Source organism: Marmota flaviventris, chromosome 2 (assembly GCF_047511675.1).
Source record: "Marmota flaviventris isolate mMarFla1 chromosome 2, mMarFla1.hap1, whole genome shotgun sequence".
Lineage (NCBI taxonomy): Eukaryota > Metazoa > Chordata > Mammalia > Rodentia > Sciuridae > Marmota > Marmota flaviventris.
This window is the reverse complement of record NC_092499.1, coordinates 183,696,016-183,717,553: the sequence shown is the minus strand read 5'-3', so window position 1 is coordinate 183,717,553 and position 21,538 is coordinate 183,696,016. Positions and strand designations below refer to the sequence as shown.

The 21,538-nt window shown below is 49.7% G+C and overlaps 1 protein-coding gene across 1 annotated transcript; it reads right to left on the bottom strand.

Moving 5' to 3' along the window:
* Window positions 1-1,648: 1,648 nt before the first annotated feature.
* Window positions 1,649-10,173, bottom strand: Arhgap40 (Rho GTPase activating protein 40). The gene is made up of 7 exons (XM_071607380.1): window positions 10,139-10,173; window positions 8,656-8,790; window positions 7,917-8,079; window positions 5,610-5,727; window positions 5,382-5,513; window positions 3,411-3,564; window positions 1,649-2,199 (listed from the first exon to the last, which is right to left on the bottom strand). Exons 4-7 carry the CDS (start codon window positions 5,688-5,690, stop codon window positions 2,060-2,062), a joined length of 507 nt encoding a protein of 168 aa, XP_071463481.1. The 5' UTR covers window positions 5,691-5,727; window positions 7,917-8,079; window positions 8,656-8,790; window positions 10,139-10,173; the 3' UTR covers window positions 1,649-2,059.
* Between the last annotated feature and the right edge of the window lie 11,365 nt (window positions 10,174-21,538).

Genomic DNA, 21,538 nt, shown 5'->3' with positions numbered 1-21,538 from the left:
TAGTCTTGTTCTTGCCACAGGCAATTGTGGTTGACTGAAGGAGCACAGGGTTTGGAACTGGGCACCCATCTTCTCTTTCTTTCTCTTTTTTAAACATTTTTTAGTTGTCAAGGGACCTTTATTTTATTTATTTATATGTGGTGCCTCACACATGCTAGGCAAGCACTCTATCCCTGAGCCACAACCCCAGCCCCATCTTCTCTTTCTCTGTGACTTTGAACTCAAGGTTTAAGTACAATGAACTTCAGTTTCCTCATTTGTGAAATGGAGCCATGGTAACCCCCACCATCTGTGGGGTTACAGAACTGTGGGGCCGATGACTTTTAGCTATCATCGTCACCGACACAGCTGAAACTAAAACACTGAATTATTGTGAAGATAAATTTGTAAAGCTCAACATCAGTGTCACCAATATCACTTGTATCACCATCATCATCATCATCATCATCACCACCATCACCCCCATCACCATCATCATCATCATCACCACCATCATCATCACCACCACCATTACCCTCACCATCATCATCATTAGCAGTATCACATCATCACCACCACCACCATCATCACCACCACCACCGTCACCATCATCACCACCACCACCATCACCACCATTACCACCTTCACCACCATTACCACCATCACTACTATCTTTATCACCATCAGCAGCAGCAGCAGTATCACCATCATCGCCTCCCGGGGTGAATCGGATACTATCAGTGCCAACCCAAATCTCCTTAGCACTTACTGTTTCAGTGTACAATGATCAACTTCTAGCTGTATCTGTATCTCTTTATTCAAGAACTTTTTCTGGCTATTGGAGCCCACTCTGCCTGAGTCCAGGTGGGCTAGAAGAGCAGGGAACAAATGCCCACCCTCCTGAGGAGCAGCCACTGTCCAGTGACTCTCAGGAATTGATGAATAAACACCTGGGAGGGTATGAATTGACCCTTGGGTGGGTAACTCCAACAACAGCTTCTACATTGTTTCTGATTTTCCCAATGGAATTAAGCTGTAGTTGCCCACGGTGATAACCTGCTTGATAACATATATTATGGGCTGCCTCCCCTTCTTTCTCACATCCTGCTCTCTTGTTTATGCTGGATCACCATTCAATCTCTGCCTCGGGGTCTATGTCTGGGGACAACCCAAACAGCAACTCTGGATTACTGTGAAGATTGCCTTGTAAAACTCTTGATATACATTAAATGCTCAATAAATTCATTATTGCATGAAGGACTAAATGGGGCTTCGCCTTCCTTGAGGAGATAGACCAGGGCAGGGGAAAGGAGAAGGAAGATACCTGGGACCATGGAAGTCAGCCAGAGAGGCTGACCCTCCTCCTACCAACAGCTGCTGCCACTACTCAATCACTCCTGTTCTGAGTTCTCTCTCTGCCCCTCTGAGTGGTGGCAGGTTCAAGGTATGGCAGAATCACAGTGGCCAGAGCCTATGGAGAGGCACAGCAAGCTGTTTTCATAGCCCAACTCCAAGGCCACAGTGCTGTCCTCACTGATTGTGGGGCTACCTCCAAAGCAAACTTTTTCTGGGAAAAAATACAATATTGTCCTTTTTTTTTTTTTTTTTAAAGAGAGAGAGAGAGAGAGAGAGAGAATTTTTACTATTTATTTTTTAGTTTTCGGCGGACACAACATCTTTGTTTGTATGTGGTGCTGAGGATCGAACCCAGGCCGCACACATGCCAGGCGAGCGCACTACCGCTTGAGCCACATCCCCAGTCCCCTACAATACTGTCCTTGATAGAGCTGCTGTACTTTTATTTCTCCTGGGGTCTGGAAGTCAGGGACAAACCCCCACAGAGATCAGGTGCCCCGGTGGCATTGTCCCACAGCAAACCTGTAGGAAGTGGCTCTGTAGAGGCAGGGACTGGGTGCGATTGAAGGCTTTGTGTGTGTGGTTAGGAGGGGAGGGGACACCCAGCCCGAGTCCTCTCCTGGATCCAGGGCATTCCTGGATCTGAGGAAGGATCCCTGGAGGGAGACGCAGTCTGTCCCCTAAACCGCTCTGCTCCTGCGCTGGATACAAGGGCACAGAGCTGTTAGGAGAGAGGTTGTGGCCCCCACGGCTGCTCCTTAGGTTCTCGGGACTTAGGTGGGGCTAGCTTAGTGGCCCAGCTGCCCTGGGGATCGGCATGATTCAGATGGAAGAGGCGGGCATCTGGATCCAGGCGATGCTCCCCTGTGGGAAAAAGGGACTGAGGAGGCTGAGGGGTGCCCATGGAAGATGCTGTTGTCCTGCCAGAGCCCTCGCCAGGCAGAGCACCGTCCTCCCGGTTGCTGTGGCGCCCAATTACCCTTCTCTCTCTGGAGAAGCCGCCTCCGCTGATGGAAAATATCTTGACAGGGAACTCACGCCCCGACCCCCACCCGCCGCCTCTCGGGAAGGCAGCCCACACCCTGGCCCCGGCGCCTGGCCTCAAACAGAACGGAAGCCACCTGCGCTCCAGCGCCCCCTCGTGGTCCAGACGAGCTCCAGCGCGCGGCTCAGCCTGCCGGGTCCCTTCCCTCCCCATCCGCCTCCGCTGCCTCCCTGTAGGTAAGGCTCTTCCTGAGGAGCCCGCCTCCCTCTGTGCATCGCCAACTCCTCAAGCCCACCTCTTGGCCTCTGCTTCTCGGTCAGTGGCTCTCAAAAGGTGGTCCCTGGACCAGCAGCGAAAGCATCACAGGGAACATTGTTAGAAAGGTGCATTTTCAGGGTGCAGGTGTCTGTCTTCAGAGCCCTCCAAGTGATTCTGATGAAGCTAAAGTTTGAGGGCTGATGCTCTAAAGAACACAACTGAAGCCTTGTGAGATGGCACCCATCTGTCATCCCAGCGGCTTGGGAAGCGGAAGCAGGAGGATCATAAATTTGAGGCTAGCCTCAGCAACTTAGCGATGTTAGAGGTACCCTGTCTCCAAAAATAAAAAGCAGGCTGGGGTTGTATCTCAGTGGCAGCTGCCCTGGGTTCAATAGCCAGTATGGCAAAATAAAGCAAAACAAAAATAAAACAAAACACACACACTGAAAACAGCTGCTCGTCCTTGGTGCCCACAGAGCCCAGAACCTCTCTGAGCTGGACACGAGTCTGCAGCACTCCTGAAGGAATCCAGGGCCCATGGGCCCAGGAGGAAGGCCACCTCAGCTAGGATGTCCTGGAGGCATCTGTCACTACTGGTACTGACAATCTTTACACTAAAGTGTGCGGTCAGCTCCAGGAAGAAGGGCACCCTGCAGACATACTGACCTTGGACCTCTCAGCAGGGACCCCCAGGCTCCTTTAGAGATAGAGACCTGAGGGGAAGTCACATCCCAACATGGATTCTAGCCTCATCAGAGGGGCCCAAGGAGATTTCAAGGTCAAAGAGCACCCAGGGACCTGGCTCTAGACCGATTTCCCACAGGGGACTTACTGATATTCCCTCCAACATCACAGAGCGGAAAGCTGGCTGGCTGCGTGGACCTGTCCCTGCAAGATGCAGAATCAACAGACGGCTCTTCCAGAGGCAGCAAGACCAGTGACTGCTGAGGGACCCAGGTCTTGGCTTCGTTGATTTGTGGTCCCAGCTGGGAGAAGAGGCAGAAGGACCCTCCTGAGAGAGCTGGAGCCCAAGGGAATCCAGCACCCAGGGTCATGGCAGAGGCAGCCAAATGGCCCCTTCCTGCCTGGCATCAGGCTACGAAGGCAGTGGGATAAGGGGTGACAGACGGGGACAGGAGCCTGCTGCGAAGGGCAGATTCTGAGTCTAGATGGATTATGGATATTGTACGATTATGTCTGATAATTATAATGACCACACGAGTATCGTATAATTATCGTATGATAATTATGGGTATCCTCAGTTCAATTCCAGAGTCTGTCCCTGATTGGCTATGTGGCTCTAGGGCAACCTCTTCCCCTCTGTAGGCCTGAGTCTTTCCATCTGTAAAAGAAGGAGCTTGAAGCTAGGCCCAGCGGCACAGGCTTCTAACCCTAGCCACTGGGGAGAGTGAGGTAGGGCGACAGCAGGTTCAAGGCCAACCTGAGCAACCTAGCAAGACCCTGTCTCAAAATAAAAAATAAAGAGGGCTGGGGGTACAACATAGTGGGAGAGCACCCCTGAATTCAACCTTCAGTACCAAAAAAAAAAAAAAAAAAAAAAGGAACAGAACAAGATGCTAAGGATGACAATCTGAGAATCTCTGCCAACCCCATGGAGGAAACTCTTGAAGACTGAGGCTACTTTTTGAGCCTGGGAATGATGGCCACACATCGGCCCCACTGACCTTCTTTCAGCAGCTCTTGGCCACACTAGCTATGGACCAAGGACCTTTGCACAAGCAGTTTTTGCCCCTGGAACTCTCATGTCATATCCAGACTATACCAGTACCTTACTGAACTCTCACATTGTTCCTTGTATTTCCTATAAAACCTATCACAGTCTGTCATTTGATGCTTATTTTGTGGCTATTTGATTTATATCTCTCTTCCATGTGGCTATAAACTTGTAAGGCCAAGACCTCTGCCTTTCTGCTTGCTCTCCTTGCATCCCACGTGTGCAGGGCCTATAGTAGGCATTCATTAAACACCGACTGAAGTGAATGAGTGACTGACGGCCAGCATCATTATTATTTGAAGGCAAGGAATTTCCTAAAATGTTGGGGAATCTATTGTCACCACCTCAGCAAAGGCCAAGGGGCAGGCCAGGGACACGTGTAATTCCCCGATGGCTTTCAGTGCTGAGGTGCTGAGCCCCTTCTGCAGAGGAGAGGCTCCTGTCTCTGGGGGTCCCTAAGCTGTCCAAGGGTTCCCTCACCATTTCACCCTTTGAACTGGGGCTGAGGTGCTCTTTAAACATCTCAGGTTTGGTCCCATTGGTGCTAAGGGTCAGAGGCACCTCCAGGGGGTCCTTATTTGGCCAGGCTCCCTGGGTCTTTGCCACTCTGGGAGTTTGCAAGAGTTTGCTTGCCTGGAATCCCAGCATGAAGGCAGAAACACACATCCATGCACCTACACTAATACCTACACTTAAAAAATCACAAGATGTGCACACACAAGCACAGATCACAGACATACGATTCCCCGATGTGTGCATACACCTACACAGGCATGAAAACGTGCATGCACGCAAGGGCTCACACTCACACTCACACGGCAGTAGTGGCGTGATGCACCCACACACGCAGCACCAAGGTTTGTGCAAAGACCCAGCACGCGCACAGGCGCAGTGTAGACCAGACCCGGTCAATCTCAGTTCCGCTCTCCTTGGAACCCTGTTTGGGGCCATCCCAGGAACACTCAGTATTTAGAAAGGCCCTTCCCTCAACTCCCCGCAGTCACCCCGCACCCCACAAAGTGACCCCTACTTTCCAACCCTCGCCAAGGCTCACAAGGGGCTGCCTACAAACTGGGAGGGGTAGATGGTTTCCAGAAGAGGTCCCCTTCTCCCCGGTTTCCCGTCATCTGCCGCTATCGTCAGCCTCATTTCTGCATGAGGCTGGGGCGCCCTCTGGTGGCGGCAGTCGGTCACTGGAGCCTGGAGGTGCGAAGAATGAGGATGAGCCTTTGGCCCATCCTCCCGGGGCGAGGGGCACTCACACTCTCCCACCTCTCACCTCCCACACACTCCCACCTTGTCCCCGTGTGCGTGTATTCTCCGCGGACAAGTCTTGATGCCTCGTCGCAGAACTGGGGTTGAGGCCTCACCTGTCATTCACTTTTCACACCTGGGCGTCCAAGAGACAACCTGGCTGGAAAGAATCATATCTTAGCTGGGGGGCTGGGCTGTGGGGGGTGAAAGGCAGAGCCCTCCGGGGTCACTGTGGCCTCTTCCTGTCTGAGAATCCTCCCCAACGGGGCTTGAAAATACTTGTTTGTTGGGCTTGGGACAGGAGCCCTGGTTTAGTAGGAGGAGGGAGAGCCTTGGAATAGGGGGCTCTGGGAGTGGAGCCCACCCTGAGGATGGAAGGAAGGAAGGAAGGGAGGGAGGGAGGGAGGACCCATTTAGCTCTTGTAATTCCCCAAACAATCAGACAGAATGCACTATTGCCCTGTTGCTGCAAAGGAAGCAAAGAATCAAAGAGGAAGATCCCAGGCCTCCTCCTCACAGGCTCACCCTACAGGCACATCTTGAGTGTGACACAGGACAGCCAGGGTTTGTGCAGGGAGCCAAGCCAAGGCAGCTCCAGCCCCAGCCTGACACCAGCTCCCATAAAATACAGTGAGAATCGCCTGAGGGACTGTTTCCCAAGGAAAGAGCCCCGGCCATTGCTGGTTGAGAGCTCACTCTGTGAACTTGGTGAGTAAAAAGCAAACACACATGTGTGTGCACACACATGCGCAGGTGTGCAGTTGGAGAGCTGCAGCCAGATCTGAGGGTGCACATATATACACACGCCCACAGAAACAGCTCCACCCCACAGGTTGGGGTTTGGATAGGAGGCATCCCCCAACCTCCTCTGTCATTGCAGGAACATTCAGAGGTGGAAGAGTGGACTGTGAGCTCCATAACCCAGCCAGTCCATCTAGCTTCAGTGGACTAACTGGTGGTCACTGTAGGCAGGTGGGGCGTGGCCGGAGGAGGTGGGTCACGGGGGAGTGCCCTGGAGGGGTGCCTCTTCCCTGGCCCCTTCTCCTCACTCCCTCTGCTTCCCATCTGTAGGAGAGCAGCTTTCCTCCACCTTGCCCTCTGCCATGATGCTCTGCTCCCCAGGCCCAGAGCAATGAGTTGGGCCACTGTTAGAGTCTATAAACAAGTCAAAATAACACCTGGCATTTTGCCAGGGGAATGTTAGAGTTCCTAAACAAGTCTGGATGGTGCCTGGCAAAATGCCAGAGGGAGTGGTTTGAGAAGTAACAAAAGCGAGCCATTAAGTGTGGAGATTCCTTATTGGTTGACTGCTGTATCTAGTTTATGTTAATTAGATAAGCTGTGTGGAATGTATAAATACTGCTCCTGTCCTGCAATAAACGGCTCCCACTCCTGCTGTATCAATCTACACAAGTTATTCGTCACCCCCCGGTTATTTTGCTGCAGCCGGACTGCGGCAGGCCACCATGGCCAAAATAAACTTTTCCTCCTCTATGTTGCGCTCGTCAAGTATTTTGGCCACAGTGATGAAACGCTGAATAATACAGACTGCACACTGAATTGTGAAGAAGTCCAGACAGAAACACATACACACACACACATGTCAATGGAAATATGGATCCATGCAGTATATATAGGTCTGCAGGCTACACACACACACACACACACACACCCACACACACACACCCTTAAATACAAGGTTGGATAAAGCAGTGAAGTTCAACCCACGCATGTCAAGAAGTGAAGGAAACTGGCGCGCGGGTCCATGAGGACTAACAAGGACGGCAGTTTGCAAAACCTCAGCCTTCTCTCCCTTATCACACTACACCCAGGTGAACACACAGGCACACACACGACAGGCACATACACTGAGACACACCACACACACACTTGTGCGCACACTGCTCATACAGGTGTGTGCAAACTCACACTTCCTGCCCCATCAGCTCAAGAGCACAGGAAACAGAATTCCTGGGAATAGGGAGTCTGTCTTCCCATCACTTTCCCTGCGCAACGGGCCAGGGACATCTAACTCTCCTCTCCAGCTTGGGTTCCAGCCCCTACAGGTAGGAGGGACTCTCATGTGAAGCTGCCGCAGGCTCCAGTTTAAGCTGCTCTCAGTTTCCTCGTGTGCATGGTGAGGCAGCAGCACCTCCCTCGTATGGTGGATCTGGGGATCAGGTGGCCTAATGTGTGAAGGCACTGAACACAGTGCTCCACTCACTCCATGTTGGCGGTGTCCCCCAGGACCCGTTACCAATCACCATGCTCCACTGGGCCACCTTTACACTTTCCAGCCTTTCTCAAATCCCACCACCCCGACAGACCAAAGACAGAACAACGGCAAACCTGGATCCTCTCCTGGCTTAGCCCACCTGCCAGGGTGAAGGGAGGCGACACAGCCCTGGTGAGTTGGAGGAAGCCAACCTAGCGCCCTGACCCTGGCCTGGCATCTGGGCACCTTGAGAATGCCTTCTGTGCCCTCCACTCTCTTTTCCAAACAGGACAGCAGCTATAAGAGAAAGAAATATTTAAATCAATGACTTCTCAGAAGCGAGATTCAAACATGAACACAGGAAGAGGAGAGGGCTAGAGGGTTTCCTTCTAAATAATAGCAAGAGCTTCAAAAAATAGTATGTGCTTTCCTGGCCACTTCCCTGAGCCAGACACTGTCCTGAGAGCTGTCTATACACTTCCCTCATTTAATTATTAATAAAAGAAGGATGTAGTTATTATAACCATGCAGATGCTGAAAGGGAGGCTCATGGAGGTTCAAACTGTACCCAGTTCTCTGAGCTGGCAGGTGCCTAGGGCAGAATTTGGACCCAGGTCTCCCTGGCTCTGAAGCCTCTGCTCTCACTCGGTGCTAGGCATCTCCAAAATGGTGCCCAGAGCCAGTCTCTTGAGGGCTAACTAAGCCAAGGCTTGGGAAACTTATGGCTTGCAGGAACAGCAGGATCTGGGTGCTGGGGAGGACTCTCTGATCAGCTTCTAGCAGGCTGTATAAGGACAGGCTGAAAAGTGTCTGCAGGAAGTCACATGGGCAGAAGGTGTGTCTCACTGCCTGAAGTTGACTGTTGGCTCCAACCTGCAAGATCTGCTGGTGACTAGAATCGGGCTCTCTCCCCTGCCGAAGGGCTGTGCTCTCTGGAGAATAGTTGGACCATGCTTTTCCACATCTCTTGAGTAGAACAGTTGGCCTCAGTAATGATGAAAATATTACCTACATCACAGAGAGATGATCTCATCTGGATAAGGAAGAGTTGAAAGGAAAACGTATCATTTCCCCAGGGAGCACCAAGTACAATAGGTAACAACAGCTAGAGTAGAGGGTTCCTAAGAGATATATCCCCAGGTCTTCTCAACCATTCTAGCTTGGAGTCTTCCAGGTTGAACACCTCCTTCTACATCTTCTCTACCGTGTCCTTTCTTCTCCCTTCAGTGGCTGAACCTCTAATGCTAGGCCCCTTTCCCTAGTCTTCCTTATCCACTCTCCTCTTGACTTTGAAGAAACAAACAAAAATCACAATGTATAATACTGATAATGATGCTGTTAGATGAGCACGTTTATCCTCTACTGAAGGGTAATATGTATCAAGAACTTAAGTAATAAGTATATTCTTAAATAATCTAGGACTGCATCCAAAGTTTAGAGGACAGTAATAGTGTCCCTGTTTTATAACAGGGAAAATATGAACATAATAAATGTCCACTAATAGGGAAATGGTTAAATACATTAGGATATATTCATAAGCAAGAAAAGAGTGCAGTGTCTAAAAACTATGTTTCCAAAGAATATTTAATACTTGGGGGTAAATGATACTACAGTTCCCAATCCATTACCCCTCCCTGTGTTCACACCCTTTGCCAAATGAATTTGAAGTGTTTTCATTAGAGAAGCTGAGCGTCCTTCCCCACCCTTGCCTTGGTGTCTGTCCTGTGAATCACTGGGACCAATGGCATGGTAACCTGAGTAATGCAAACAGAGGCTTAAGATGTGTTGGGTGGTAGCCTTTGCCTCTGGGCTTCTGCTATGGCCAGGAGAACATGTTCTAGATAGCCTTCTGGTCCCTAGAGGATGAGAGGCAGAGCCCCACCCAGCAACCCTAGCTCACCCACATGTGAGCAAGAGATAAATGTGGTTTGAAACAGTGTCACTGTCAATAGCTGAATGATAACGGTAACTGGGAAAAGTCCACAATTATATACCTATTTACGTGAAAAAAAGAATTCCCATACACACATGGAGGATAGTAAATTAGAAGTTAAAAAGCTTAAATCTTGAGTTTTTTCCTTCTTGATTTTACTCTATAGTAAAATAGAATAAAATGAGCAGGAGTTTTTCATAGACTAACTTCAGCAGAAATGAAGCCGAGCACGTTTTGGTTGCAGAGCGCAGCAGGACCCTGGATGAGGAAGCCAGACGCGAGCGGGGACTTCCTGGGCTGCTCTCCCGGGCTTCGCCCTCCGGACCGTGCTGCGGCTCTTAAGTCTAAGCCCGTGATGTCACAGAGCATGCTCAGCCCTGCAGGACCAGCCTCCCTTCCTTCGCCTTGTTTGGGGATTCTAACCTTCAGGGAAGGAGGTGAAGACAGTCTGGCGTCTGAAGAGTTGTGTCGGGCTCCCCTCCCCTCCTGCCCTGCAGAGAGGGAAGAGCCGGGTCAAGATTCCACCGGAGATTCCAGTGCAAGCTCTGCCTCTTACTGGCTGGTGTCATTCTGAGCATCTAAATTCCCGCCTATAATCGCAAGTCGAGTCAGCCTGAAGGCTCTGGCGAGTGTAAAATGAGCTTCTGGGTGCACAGGGCTCAGCAGTGCCAAGCACGCAGCCAGGCTCCAATCCATAAACATTGTTTCACTTCCTGCAGTCCAGCAAGAGGGTCTGGAGGAGAGGGGTCACCCCCGTGGGCCTCTTACCTATCACTTCGATTTTTGACCTTTGTTCCTATCCCTCACTCTATGCCACGCAGGCGTAATTGATAATTAACTGAAAAATAAATGGCGCTCAACTCTGTCACCTAGTGGCCATACTTGGGATCTGCAGGCAGCTCCAGGCATTCTGCAGCCAAAGAGGACAATTTATCGTCATTCATGGTTTAACGGGGGGGGGGGGGGCGGAAATCACCAAAGAAGACAAGATAATGTGGAGTATTAATTATCTCTGATTTTTTATGAATAGTAAATCGTTAAAGTTTTACCTGATATACTATGATTATATAAAATATTATCACTTGGAGAAACTAGGTGAAGAGGACTTGGGAAATCTATTTTTGTAGCTTGTGAATCTAAAACTATTTCAAAATAAAAAGTTTAAAATAAAATTCAATTTGAGTGAATAAAAATATTTTCAGTTGTAACAGAGGTAACTGCCATGGTGGGGGAAGGTTTCCTAAGCAGGAGAGAGGAAGTAGTCAGTCTGGAAGGTTCTGGAGCCCAGCAGCTGGGGGCTCAGGATCTGACCGCCATGTCAGCAGCTCGGTCACCTCGCCTCTCTGAGCTTCACTTCTCTTTTTTTCTATAGTAAAGTCTGGATGTAATGACAGCACTCGCACCCAGGGCAAGTTGAGGTTATGTGTAGATGCGCGGGAAGCCTGTAAGCAGTGTCCAGGGCCAGGGCAGCCCTCAGTAAAATGTTACTCAGGATTATCCTCTTGGGTAACATTATATATATATATATATATATTATAATATAGACAATGAAGAAACTCTTAGTGTCAGCAGGACCCATGTAAGACTGGACCCCATGGACATTGGAGAATGCCCCCATTGTACCCAAAAAGAGGAGAATTGACTGTAAAGGGCATGGGAGCCTGAGGGTGGCGATAGAAGGTCCTATACTTTGTTGATGTTGTTTTGTTTTAGGGTTTTTAGAAAATGTCTTTAGTCGTAGATGGACATAATGCTGTTATTTTACTTATTTACTTTGATATGGCGCTGAGGATCTAACCCAGTGCCTCACACATGCTAGGCAAGAGTTTCACCACCGAACCACAACCCCAGCCCCTACACTTTGATCTGGACAGTAGCTACCTATTTACACGCATCAGGCTGTACATGGTAAGTCTCTGGATGCTTTACTTGAGTTCTACTTCATTCTTAAAAACTGAAATATAATGATTATATCCTAATGCTGAAAATTTGAAAAAAAAAACACTAAAACTAAAAAGTTGTGTCTCTCTTCCATATCAGGCATCAAAATTAATTTAAAAAAAATAACTAGAAAAACTATGGACAGATACTGTCAGTTTGCCGGTTCAGGGAGGAGTTTCTAAGGATAAAAACCAAGAAGGGCATCATTGAAGTCCCCATAGCACTACCAGATGGAAGCTCCCTGTTCCCCAGCCTGGCCCCCAGCAATCACTCAGTTAATATCTGTGATACAAATTCAACGAATGAATGATTTGATAGCGTTCCTCATGCAGGTACCTGGCAGCGTGAAAGGGGTGAGGGGGCAGGCAGGGTGTACTGGTGCCTGAGGACCTCTGGGCAGCATCCTCCTGGCAGGGAACTTTTGCCCCGGGCACAGGGCCTCTGGGGGTGGCCTGGCCCTCTGCAGGAGCTTGCTCTCAGTAGGCCATGTTGGGTGCCCCCTCCCTCCCAGCCTGCCCCTCTGCAGTGTGCAGGTGGGGTAGCCTCTGCTGCTCCTGGGGAATCAAAACAGTTGGGCAGTTAGAAGTAGCTACCAGGAAATAAGTTCTTAGGCCCCACTCCAGCCCGTTGCACTAGAAAGTGATTTTCTAATTAGGGATTTTCAGGGCAAGGCCCATGGGCCAGATGAATATGTCTACTTAAGGGCCCAGTTGTCCCTCACAGGACTCTTTCTTGTGCTCTCCAGCAAGGAAGGGAAGGAGGGGCGGTGGTGCCCCAGGCATGCACATTCTCTTACTTCACAGAAAGAGGCCCTCTGTGCAGCCTGGAGGATCCTCAGGACCCTGGAGATTGAAGGCCACTTCCCCAGGGAGACTCAGGAGCCTGGAACTGAGTTGGGCCCTTTCATTCCTGAGCCTCCATTCTCCTAATGAAGTGGCACCCCCTTTCTGCACAGAAAAGCCCTCTCCACCATGGCTGATTTTAGGACTGTCAGCAAAAGAGTCCAATGTAGATAAACTTCCTATTTTAATGTCATCTTGTTTACTTGGCCACTGGCCGAGAAGATACCAGCACTCCAGGTGCTGGACACCCCTTACTAGTTTTTCACAAACATATTCAGTATAGTACTTTGAAGAAATGTGCAAACAAGGCCTCTGGCCTTGAGCTGGGCTTCACAGAGATGTCTACTACATTTTTAAGATAAGTTACAAATGGGCCCATGGTAACAGCTGGCAGGGGGAGGAAAGAAGGGGGAGATGAAGCTCTCCCCTTCTCAGGTGTTGTCCTTGAAGGGTTAACTTGCCCAGAATAGTGAAAGAAAAAGCTGATTTTATGTGAACTTCTGCAGACCTTGAACTTCTGAGCCCCTCAGAAGTTATATACACGCTGGGTATAAAACTCTGAAACTCCCTGAACTCGGGGTTTAGGGGATCGATTGATTACAGCAAAAGCTGTTCCCTCTGAACCTGGCTGCAGCCAAATAAAACTGTCTCCTGCTATCTTCGGTGCCTTGCCTCCTTTGTCTCTACAACACTAAGACACTTCCTTTGTCAATTAACGATGCCCAGTCAGTCCCGTAGGTGACTCACATAACCTGGGAGATAGTGGCCATTTACAACCCTTCTCCACAAACAAAGCAGCTGAAGCTCAGAGAGGCCGAGTTACTTGCTCAGGATCCCACAGCAGCTGAGCGAGTTTGAAGAGGCTCTGGGGCCCAGGGCTGTCTGGCTCCAATGCCCACCATTTTAATCACTGTGCTCTGAGGTTCAAGAAGGAAGATGTCCGCAGCCTGCTGGGCTTCAAAGGCCAGCAGGATATGTGAGTGACAATTAAAAGAATTATAGTTTTATGGTAATGATATAGAGAGAACCTAAGCTTTCACACCCACCCGGGGACACAGTGATGACAGGCACATCCACATTGCATGCACAATAGACCAAGACCTACATGCAACATGGGGACATAGTGGCATGCCAGAAGACACATGTGCAACAACCCCACCCACCCGCATAAACACGGAGGCCTGCAGCAGAATCCTTGCATCTCTCAGGCTTTTGGTGGCATTACAGAGGCCCCAGGGAGTGACCAGTATTCTACTTACCCTTGCATTTTTTTGAAGACTCCAAAGATGTCCTTGCTATCTCTGAGGTACTTTGTGTCGTCTTCAAGCTGAGTCAGCATAGAAGTTCAGCCAGAGGCACATCACAGTTGTCTGGGTGTGTCAGGGTGGACAGGAGCCTCTAGTGATCACCACCCAAGCCTGGGGCCACCAGAGAGGCCCATCAGGACTGTGTCCTGCACTGCAGCCACTGGAATTTGGCTTCTTTTGCCAACAGAGGGAGAACTCCTTGATGAACACACACAGCCCCGTGTTCAGCCACACACTCAACCTCATGTGGAGACACGCACATGGACACAGGAGCTTCCCCATGGCTCATCACACCCCATTAACACCAACTGAACTCAATGGGGAAATCTACCACCTTTATAAAGTTTATCTACATCAAAATGTCCCTGTGTGGATTATCACAAATGTTTTCCGTCAACCCTGGGGCCCACTTTTTACTCAAACCTATTTAAAAAGGAAACACTTTCACATCATAAACGGAGCACTCAACATCACCTGCCATAAGGAGAAGTTAACAGGGAAAATGAATTAGTGAGAGTCTTGGCTCCTTCTGCCCTGTGAGTCTAAATGAGCCCCATGATGATTTACCTGTCCTGAGAGGCTTCTCCCATGTCCACCCTGACTCCAGTCCTGTGCTTGAAATTAGATCGCTGCAGATGGGCTGCATCTCCTAACCACCTCTGAGCTGGGTGCAGAGGCACACCTGTAATCCCAGCAACTCGGGAGGCTCTCTGGGACTCTAATGCTTGGAACCCAGCTGCCATGTTGTGAGGAAGCTCAGGCCACACACAGGGGCCACCTGCAGTATTCCAAACCACAGTCCCAGGCGAGGTCCAGCTGATGACCACATCCACACCAGACGGGTCAGTGAGAAATCCTTTGAAATGACTCCCACCCAGCTGCCCTTGGACTCTCACTGCAGGAGAGACCCTAGAGAGAACTGTGTAACCGAGTGAGCCCAGTGATCCCAGAACAGTGAGACACATTCACAGGAACAAGGATTGGTTAGCATTGTGTGGCACTGTTAAGTTTAAAGTGGTTTGTTACATGGTAATAGATACCAGGGACGGCTGCACATGGTGGTGCATGCCTGTAATCCCAGCAGCTTGGGAGGCTGAGGCAGGAGGATTTCAAGTTCAAGGCCAGCCTCAGCAACTAAGTGAGACCCTAAGCAACTTACTGAGACCCTGTCTCAAAAAAAAAAAAGATAACAGGGACACATAGCTGTCTGTCTAACTAGGACAGCAAGAGAGTTTTGTGCAGAGGTCTTACAATTCCATCAAAATGTTAGCTCCACGGAGAGAAGACTGGTTTGTGTCCTGCCGTATTCCCAGTGCCTGCACAGCGCCTGGCTCAGTAGGTATACTGAAAGCCTCTCTGGTCAGCTATGGGGCTCATTTAGACTCACAGGACAGAGGGAGCCAAGACTATCACCAATTCATTTTCCCTGTTAACTTCTCCTTATGACAGGAGACATGAGGGCTCCATGTATGATGTGAAAGTGTTTCCTTTTTAAATAGGTTTGAGTAAAAAGTGGGGCCCAGGATGGAGGGAAAACATTTGTGACAATCGCACAGGGACATTGCAATGCAGCTAAACTTTACAAAGGGGGCAGGTCTCAGTAAGTATTTCCTGAATGACTTGATCTCAGGGGGAGCATATAATCTAATTTACCTTATTAAAGGATCCCGGTGACAGTGGCATGGAGAGCAGATGGTCAGGAGCGAGGATGGAGCAGAGAGAGACCGGTGAAGAGATACTGCAACAGTCCAGGCACAGGAGGACACCCCGCATGTTCTGCTCCGTGTCTGGATGCTGTCGTGGCTCCCTCCCTGGAATAAGGCCCTCCCAGCCCACCCTGCAGACCCAGCCAGCCTCCCTCCCTCCCGCCAGCTGGCTTTGCCCCTGTCACTATTGTCCTCCTTTAGCTCATCCCTTGGTGCCTCTGCTCCACCTCCATCCCAAAGCTCCCTGCCCAGGACAGCCAAGCAGAAGCAGTGGGCAGGGCCACAGAGTGTGGCTGCAAGGGACTCTGCTCTGGAAAGGGATTCTCAGGCCTGAAGAGAGGCCAATGGGAGGGAGGAGGGACACTGGGCCAGGCTCTGGAATCTGACCCGAGGCATCTGGACTCTCCAGAAATCAGCCTGGGGTCTCTGAAGGGCAGGGCAAGAGTGATCAGCTTGTCTCTTGGCAGTGCCAGACACATGACCATCTTAGCAAATTGATGGGTGGCCCACAGCCCTTCAGAATCCCCTGTGACAATGGTGCTGCTGAGGACAGAGAGGGGCCAGCCCACTCCACCTGTGCCACATCCTTGAGAATCAGCAGTCAATGCTCAGGAATGATGGGTAATGGTTACCCACCAGTCACGAGTGAGTGATGGGAACATAGGTTAACTGCACCCACTCTGCTGAACCCCACATGCTTTCTTTTAAAAAGCAGTTTACCTGCAGCCTTGCCTGGCTTTAATCAATAGGATACGTCACATTCCTCAGCAAACTACCTGTTATCTGTAGGAGAAATGCAGGCCTGAAATGCATAAAACAGGTTCCAATTAGGACTGGTCAGCCTGGGCCAAAGTGATCTAGAGTTGCCCTGGACCTTTACCATGAGTAGTAGCGATTTAGAAGTCGGCCACCATCCTGCTGTCAGTCAAAAGTCCAGAGGTGGACCTGGGTGGAACTCTCTGGAAACTTTCCTGGGAACCTCAATTAAACTGGAGGGCAGGAGGGACATGCTATCCTCTTCCTTTCTAAGAGGACCCATCTCTCCCTTGAGAGTGTCCTCTTTTCCTATCCCTTCTAATCAACTTTGCTATTCTTCTACTAAGTCTGGCTTGCCCGGAATCCTGTCCCACAAGAATCTGGAGTAGTGGCCTCTGAGGCTTCCTAGCTCTGATGATGTCCCCTCTGCAACAATGAGCAGGCTCGAAGCACAGAGGAGGTTTGAAAACTCCAGGGCTTTGTCCAACTCTCTGAATTTTCCCCTCCCAGCTCCGATTCTAACACCCACCCTCTTTTTTGTGAATCTCGATGCCCAGCCCTGATTTTCCTGTTAATAACATCCAATCACCTCGTCCACTCCCCTCCCCCAGCCAGATGTGCACAGAGGTGCTGCCATCCAAGGAGCCAGTCCATCCTCCTGGTGCTGAGCCAAGAGCTTGAGGGGTCAGTGTGCAGAGAGTGGGACGGAGGGACCAGCCTTCCTAAGAAGCAGAGGGGGTCTGAAGAAGTGGGGGTGATAAGTTCAACTGGATCCTAGTCACCGCCTCTCCATGAGCTGGTGTGGTTTACCCTCCCAGCTCCGATTCTAGCACCCTACCTTTACATCTCTCTTTCCTCCCAAGCTGCATTGAATGAATTTCCAGTGCATGCAATCAACTCCAGAATAAGACAAAGTGAGACTCCTCATTCAGATAAATGACAGTCTAGGCTTCCTATGAGCTTGGGAATAACATTTCTGTGCTGCAGGCCAGAATCTTTGAAAAACCCTGGGTTGGTAATAAATACCAGACTGGATCACATTGACCCTGACACACAACAGCCATTAGAAAATGACTGCCCCTGCCAGACAAGCGGGAGGAAACACATCCCCAGGTTCTTGAAATGGAAAAAAGCATTTTCTGCAATATAAATAAACATACATGTTTTGAATTGCCCTTTAAATAAATAATACCCAATTTGGGTTTAAAACATTCACACAATGTTGCTGCTTTAAAAAGGTACATAATGAGCCAGGTGTGGTGATGTACACCTGTAATTTCAGTGACTTGGGAGGCTGAGGTAGGAGTATTCCAAGTCAAGGTCAGCCTCAGCAATTTATCGAGGCCCTAAGCAACTCAGCAAGACCCTGTCTCTAAATAAAAAATAAAAAGAGCTGGAGATGTGGCTCCATTGTGAAGTGTCCATAGATTAATCCCCCAATAACAAAAACAAAAACAAAAGAAAGAAAAGAAAAGAAAGAAAGGAAGGAAGGAAGGGCACATAATGGGGCCAGAGACGTGGCTCAGTGACAGAAGGCTTGCTTAGCATGTGTGAAGCCCTAGGTTAGATTTCCAGCAACAACCAACAAAAAGGGTACATTATACAAAATGGCAAAAGTTAAGAGTAGAAAGGAGGCTGGGTGTAGCCAGGTGGTAGAGCATTTGCCCACATGAGCAAGGCCCTCGTTTGGTCCTCAGCGTTGAAAAAAGGTGAAAAGATGGCAAAATGTTGGATAAGCACTCAAACAAGTGCAAAGTCACGGATACTACTTTCAGATTAAGATGAATCCTTGGGAGAGTAGGGGGGGTGTGCATGCCCAAATATGCACTTAATAGCATAAAAATAAAAATACACGAACCTGGTTTTCCAGTTTGTCTCTCTCATATCTCCCTGTCTTTACATAATCCATCCCCTCTGCTAGGGACAGACTTCTCTAACCCTGGACCTTGCGTTCCTCTTATTTGAGACCTGGTCAATCCTTGCTGCATTAGAAACCATCTGAAAATGAGAGCTTAGGAACTGGGCATGGTGATGCCCACCTGTGCAGCAACTTAGGCGGCTAAGGCAGGACGACAGCAAATTCAAGGCCAGACTCAGCAACTTATGAGACCCTGTCTCCAAATAAAAAATAAAAAGGGCTGGGGAGGTGGCTCAGTGGTAGAACATCCCTGGGTTCAATCCCCAGAACCAAAAGAGCAAGCAAGCAAGCTTAGAGAGAATGAGTCTCAATGTCTGGTGCTCTGTACGAAGTTGTCAGCTGTGGGACACCTGAGGGTAAAGGAACGTCACAAGGTCATGCTGCTCTGCTATGCCACCAGCTCAGGTGGGCACTGTAGCTACCTTCTCAACATCCTTTCCCCTCCTCTGTTGTGTGACAGCCATGACCTCATCCCCAACCCAGTCACCATATTGTGTGACGGACTGCTCTACGTCCCCAAAGCCCCACTTCAACTTTGGGAGAACATTTTGGATCCAACCTATAGCAGTGTGTAAGATCCTCCTCGTCAGTCCAGCCCCACAGCACAGTATCAAATATCCCTGTGCCTAAGACTGTCATGGGTCTGATGGGGAAGCTGAGTTCTGGACGTGACTGAGGTGACGGGTGACAAAAACGTTCTAAGTTGGATTTCGATGCTGGTGCACACCCCTGTGAATGTACCCAACATCGATGCCTTGTGCAGTCCTGCATGGAACTCAAATCACATGTCCCTAAGCCACGCCTTTGCCAGGATTCCTTTGCCCGGGACCCAGAACTGACGATGGTGGCCTCTCTCAAGATCCTTCTGCTCCACCAATAGAACCAAAGGTCTTTGGAGATTGCTTTTACGTATTTTTATTGATTCTTTTTCTCATCATAAAACCAACATGCAGTTATTATAAACATCCCCAATAGGGCAGAAGCAAATAGGGTGGAAAATGAGCAATCCCCCTGCCCCTGCTACATCACCACCCATGCTAACAAGTTGGTGTGAGGAGGCCTGGGATTCTCCTGGGCATATTCCTCAGGGAGTCATGAGGCCTCTTTTTCCTGCAGCCAGAACCTGGGGCCTTGGGAAAGGGATTGGACCAGGGGGGCTCAGACCTCATCAGTGGATTAATCTGTTGATGGCTGCATGGATCCCTGGGTGGAGGCTGTGGCAGATGGGACCTTGCTGGAGTAATGGGTCTTTGGGGGGTGTGCCTTTAGGAACTATATCTTGTCCCTGGACCCTTCCTCTTTTTCTCTCTGCTCCCTGGCTGCCATGAGCTGAGCAGCTTTCCTCCACATGCCCTTCTGCCATGATGTTTTATTTTACCCCAGCCCAAGGCAACGGAGCTGGCTGACAGTCTAGGGCTATGGACTGAGACCTCTGCAGCCTTGGGTTCAAACTAAACTTTCTTCCTTTAAGTTGTTTAGTTAGGTACTGGGGTCAATTATGCAAATATGACTAGCCTGCACACACTGATGAATTTTTTTGCATTTGCCAGTCTCAAGCCCCGATTACAGCAAGCATCCTGGTATTTGTTACCTTGTAGCTTTGTGCAGAGGAAGACAGTAGAAGGGACTGCTGAGTACAGCGCTGAATCGAAGGATTTGCAAAATTTTGACGTTTCTTGCTGAATTGTCCTCAATAATGATTGTTCTTGTTCTGACTTTGCTCCTGCAGCCTACATAGCCTCCTCTTGTGGGATCCTTGCTCTGAATGCCTGGAACTGTATTTTGCCTTCAGCCTGAGACCCTCCCCCAAGTTGGTATCCCCCCAAATTCTGGAGGCTTGACCCAGGACTCAAGGCCAGCATCATGCACACGTGACCTGCGTAGTCACCCAGAACCCATGTTCAGAGCAGGGGACCCTTCATGCCCTGCTCTCCCCATTTTGCAATTCTTAATAATTTCCGAATGAAGAAATTATTTTTTCCATGTGGTCTGTCTTGCTGGTCCTTCCCCATAGATCCTGGTTGGGCCTCCCCTGTGTGTCCTCACACACCGAGCTCAACTGCAAGCTGCAGACTGTCCCATCCTGAAACCTACTCCGCTGTGGCAAAGCAAAGCCATCTCCAGCCTGCCAGCGCCCCAAAGAAGAGACAGGTCACGCAGCCTGTCTCCCGGCAACAGCTTGGCCATTTGCACCAAGCAGGAGCTTAACCGGAGACCAATCCCCAGTTAATTACAAAATTGGCTGTTCCGCTCTATTTATGCTTTTTGAGAAAACTGCGAGTCGGCGCCTCCTGTGAGCCCGTTTGCCACCCCACGCTGGTGCACAGCTCCATTCCCTTAGCTGCTTTGCGAGTCGCTTGGAAATTACCAGCATCTGTGTGTTTTCGTGACAATTTGAAAACTGCAGCAACTAAACCAAAACAAAAGCCGTCAACTGTGTCACCACTTGACAGCTGAGCAGTGAGGGAGGGACGATCATCTCTTTGGGTGAGTTTTCTGGAGAGGTCAGAGGGGGTGGAAAAAAATATGGAAAGAAATAAAATACCTGCAGTTCCAAAGGGGTGATTGTGCCAAGATCACATTTTGCACTTTGGTCACAAGTCCTCCTTTGAGCAAGAGGATGGCAGGATGTGGGTTCATCCATAGCATTTGTTCACAGGCTCACAAATAAACCATCTTTTTGTTTTGCTTTTGTTTCCAATGCTTTGCTGATGTATAGTGTGTATGCAGAAAAGTGCAGTTCCTAAGCACTTGGAGCGATTTGGCTCCAGTTTTCATTTGGATTTTAAACATTTACTGAGCATTTACTACATGCCTAAGAGCAGAAGAGTCCCAGCTTTAGATTGATACATCAGCCCATCACCACTGCTCCATACTTACAGAAAAGGAAGCAGCCACAGGAGGATGCAGGGACACACCCCAGACAGACCCAGTCAGCATCGGTGGAGCCAGGGGCAAACCCAGGTAGTGAGCTTCAACGCCAGTGCTCTCAGTAGCTTTGCTGATGGTGTAGGGAGTCCCAAGGTGTAACTGCTGGGACCTGAGTGCCCTGTCCTTCCCACCTAATCCCCATTCCCCTCCCCTATTCCTTGTCTGACCACATGGCTCCTGACAACCCTCTTGGAATAGCCACTTCCCATCAACCACCAATGTGCTCTTCCCTGCAGGCTCTCACACCCACCAACTTCTCTCCATTCCTGCAGCCACTGTTCCTGCCCACGCCACCATTGCCTCTCATGTGGGCACAGCCTGCTTGCTGTTTTCCTACATGTCTCCTGGGCACCTTGTCTAGTGCAGAGAGGCCGCCCAAGCTCACTAAGCTGGCCTCCCAGTCCCCTCTTAGAATCCTCAGA